The 4205-nt window shown below is 47.4% G+C and overlaps 1 protein-coding gene across 1 annotated transcript; it reads right to left on the reverse strand.

Moving 5' to 3' along the window:
- Positions 1 to 75: 75 nt before the first annotated feature.
- On the reverse strand, positions 76 to 2111 carry PPTG_14693 (hypothetical protein; the record flags this gene model as incomplete). Its single annotated transcript, XM_008911655.1, has 6 exons — positions 76 to 385; positions 445 to 462; positions 531 to 658; positions 767 to 900; positions 972 to 1089; positions 1713 to 2111. The coding sequence occupies 6 exons, from the start codon at positions 2109 to 2111 to the stop codon at positions 76 to 78; spliced, it is 1107 nt and encodes a 368-aa protein (XP_008909903.1).
- Positions 2112 to 4205: the final 2094 nt, after the last annotated feature.

Genomic DNA, 4205 nt, shown 5'->3' on the forward strand with positions numbered 1-4205 from the left:
CAATTGAAAGTAACAAAGTCATTGAAATCGCAAGACTCAACAAGTGTATGAACAGTGCAAACTTTCATCAACACCTTACTCTTCGTCTTGTTGTTGATCCTCACCACTTGAGTGTACTCCGTCTCCATCACTATTCACATCTTCGCCATCGTCGTCTGGTGCGTCCCCCTCGCCACTATCGCGTCCCTGCCCGTCTCCTGCTTCCCTGCCAGCCTCGCGACGCTCGCGCTTCTTTCCTCCACCTGTTCCAGCTGCTCGGCTCTGAATGTCGCGCCCGCAGCGCGGGTGTGGGCGCTTTGCTCCATTATCCCACTTGTGCCAGATCTGAAAGCACGTCATTGAGTTTCCAGGGTAGTGCTTCCACACCTTGTTGCACAGAAACAACCTGCATAGATTGATTAGCCTGTGCGTTCAATCGCCGCAACCAAATCGATTTGTACGTACTGCGCTTTGTCGGACTTGCTGCAGCCAGCGCAGAAGTATTTAGTTGCATGACGCTCACCAATCTTGCGCTTCAAAATCGAGCACACTTTACATTGCCTCTGACGACGCTTGCAACGCCATTTACGACCTGCCAGTCTGGGCATTCCGCTGGTTCGTGATCTCTTGTAAACGGTGCTAGATCTTCCTCATCACTATTAACACCCGAGGCGGTAGACTACACACAAAATATAGCGTGAATTCAATACATTCAACACGTCAACCATACAACATGACAGATGCAATGATACATCCAGCATGTCAACCATACAACATGAACACTTACCCTCTCAACGAAGACTTCTCTCTTCATCGCCAACAGCTGTGCATGGAGCTCCAGCAAAAACCCAGCGTGAGAAGTAGGTCTGACGTCAATTCGCTTTTGTGCCTCGGAGAACACGATATAGGCGTTCACAATTGCTACGTCAACCAGCCCCATAAAGATTGCCCTGTAGTATTTCTTGTACCATGTTTGCAGCTGGAGGGAATACCGCTGAAGTCGAAGCTGATCGTGTATGTCGACCCCTCCCATCCAACGGTGATAGTCACGCACCATGGATGGGCACGGGACGACGTGGCGTTTCCCTCCTGTGCCTCGTGTTCGTCTCCCTGATGACATGCCAATTCAAATGTCACATAGAGTAAAAAACAAAAATGGCATAGCTTACGCACTGCAAATTTCCATCGACCGACTTGATCCTGTCCCCAAGAACTGCACGGGCTTGCGGTCCCACCATACGAGACCGGTCATCAAAGGACAATTTTTAGCGACTGTCCTGCGCACAGTGTCATGGGCAATGCTCTTAGGCCGGTCTCGATTAGTCTCCATGGGTATCTAACCTTGTTTCCTGTAATAGTTCCGATTGAATACACGTTACGATGCAGCAACTGGAATACCAGTTGCACCGATGTGTAGAATCTATCCGTGACAACAAGATGATACACACTTTCTTCGGTGTCGGTAACACCACCTCAAGGTTGCGAATCACAGCGGATGATCCGGTGTGCGGATCTGCAGATTGCTGTCTCGCCGGTACATTGCCCACTTTTTCCAAATGCTGCGCCTTGCCGCAGTATACTTCAAGTCTAAATGTTGTACATACATGTACAGAGAGTAATATCATGTCAAATACAACATGTTGACTTGGACCAAAAAAAGCAAGTCCCAATGGACTTGCAAATTCACCTCAAACAGAAACCGTCGGCACAGCAAGTCAAAAACAGCTTCGTACCCCATTTGGGAGCTTCGCTTTTAGATATTGGCGAGTTGGGTTGTTCCGGTTCCGCGATGGGATCATTCCTTCGTCAAAAGAGAGAACTGGAGGGGTTTGGTATCCAAGCGGGAACCTCTCTTGGAGTGTATCGATCACCGAGTGAACTTTCCAGGCTCGATCGCGGGTGGCTTGAACATCTGCAATTTTTGTAAAGTGCAAGTTGGACATAATGTGCTCAAAGCGATGCCGAGGCATGTAATCGTTGAAAGTGCCGCGGGCAACAGCTCCTACACGTTCAGTTTGGTAATGATCTTGAAACCGGCGACGTTGCGTGTTCAGCATACGCGCCATGAGCAATCCCAGCACATGCAGAATCTCGTAAGGTGAAAAGTCATCCTTCTTTGCTTCTCGCGTCATGAATTGTCATTTTATCGGGCGTTCGTTGCTTTTCATGCATTTGGTTCACACGAGCTTGAAGGTTCTGCACGAAGTAGCGATTTGATTCACGTGCAACAAGCTTCTAAAACGTCTTCGGCATGAAAACAGAAACAACTTCAACGGAGAGTCAGCCAAAGCCAAAACTTCGTTCGTGGGTCCATATTCTCCACTCTGCAATCCGGGATATCTGTGATCGGGTGTAAACTCTGAGGGGTCTACATGATATCACATACAACATCTGGTCTTGAGTACATGTTATATAATACAACACATCACATGTAACACTTACCAAACATCCACCCGTTCTTTCGGATTGCAGCCATATTGCCTTCGTTCGTAGCAATAGCCACCATCTCATCCTTGTCGAGTTCAGCGTAGTTTCGATCATCTTGCACTGCGACACCATCAAAACTGCTTTTGAAGAGAGTTACCGATCCTTCAAAGACTTCTGTGAATCGGATAGCCCGGGCGTGCTGGTATGTTTTGATAAGAATTGGAAATCGTGTGTCAATATGTGGGCGAGTTTTGCTCGTGGTCGATATTTCAGTGCCGGGAACACCACAACTAACCGTGTGAAGCCAACTGGAACCAGTTGAAAATGCTCCTGGGCTATCGGCCAGGTTTAGACAAGACAGTCGCGGGAATTTTGCGTCATCAAGTCGCTGTTTTACGTCAATTTACTTCGGATCTGAGTCGATATGCGTCCAAATCACGCCCTGTTGGCGCTGTGCCTCGTTTTCTTCGTCATCTTACAAGTGTTCTCAGCGAATATGCATATCAGCGCATGCGACGTGAGTGGGATCTTTTGAATACGGTTATGAAGTCGGCTCGCTGTACAAAATCTGATAAAGAACGGAAGTGGAATGTTTATTCGAACTCCCACGTATACATTTGTGACGATATCCAACGGACATGCACATGTATTTTCCATTCCAGTATTAAACTGACATGTCGACAGCTCCTCCTCATCGCCCGTGGTGGACTTCAATTGGCAGAATTTTCTAAATCTGCTGTATTTCAGCGATGGAGTGTGAATGCTGGCCCTGACCTATATGATGGTTTTGTGATGGAGTAAAATCTATATCTACGGGATTGGAAACTGTGAAACCTTACAACACAAAAAATCATAGGGCATCGCCTTCGGACACCGCAGAACAAACTGATGGCGAGACTTTGACTCGGATTCCAGCGGGTCGCAAATGCAAGCAAAGTCGGGTGGAGTTTTTTAAAACTGAGACGCAATGAAAGAGCTATCTGGTGGTTCCTGCATCGACAGAGAAGTACCAATATGCTCTCGCCACCCTGGAGCCTCTGCTCAATCAACTCTCGAACTTGTCGTCAGAAACATTTTACGAGCAGCTAGCTCGTTGGGACCACTTACTTTCAAGTTGTAGCACTATTGCCGATAAAAGTGCTAATCACGATAGGAATCTTGAAGACCAACCCGAAACGATGGAACAAAATGATTCTAAAAACTCATTTTACGACTTATTTGAGGTTGCCCCTGCCGCCGACGACACGATCGGGGATGTAGATGCAGGTACACACCCGCGGTACGTATCACACGATGTGTCCATTGTTCCACAACCATCTCCCGCCTGCGCTGCCCCTCCACAGACGAACATCAACAGAGAACTGGCAACCTTCACAAAATTACCGGCCGTGAAAGCATCCTCAAACAGCAAGAATATTGATGTTTTAAGGCTCCCCGCCATAAAACCTAGAAACACAACCCGAAAGACCAAGATGCAAACGAAGCTCGTACCTGCAGATCGTACCGCCGTTATATTCTGGCCGGGTATATCAATATTGCTGTCGGATCTTCTTCGGTGGGCCAAAGTCACGCCTAATATCCGCCTTGTTAAGGCTACATTGAATGCAAACCCGAAGGCAATGAGTGATCGAATTTTAATTGGACGTGAGCCATTATGTCGTCGAGAATCAGTTGATCAAGCTGATTTCGACTACAATTTTGTGGTGCCTTTGGAATTAGTGAGGACTATGGAGCGAGTATTAATTGAAGAAAAGCGTCATGACCGACGCATTAAAAGTCTGCTACAGCCACTAGATGTA

This window comes from Phytophthora parasitica, assembly GCF_000247585.1.
Source record: "Phytophthora parasitica INRA-310 unplaced genomic scaffold supercont2.42, whole genome shotgun sequence".
Lineage (NCBI taxonomy): Eukaryota > Oomycota > Peronosporomycetes > Peronosporales > Peronosporaceae > Phytophthora > Phytophthora nicotianae.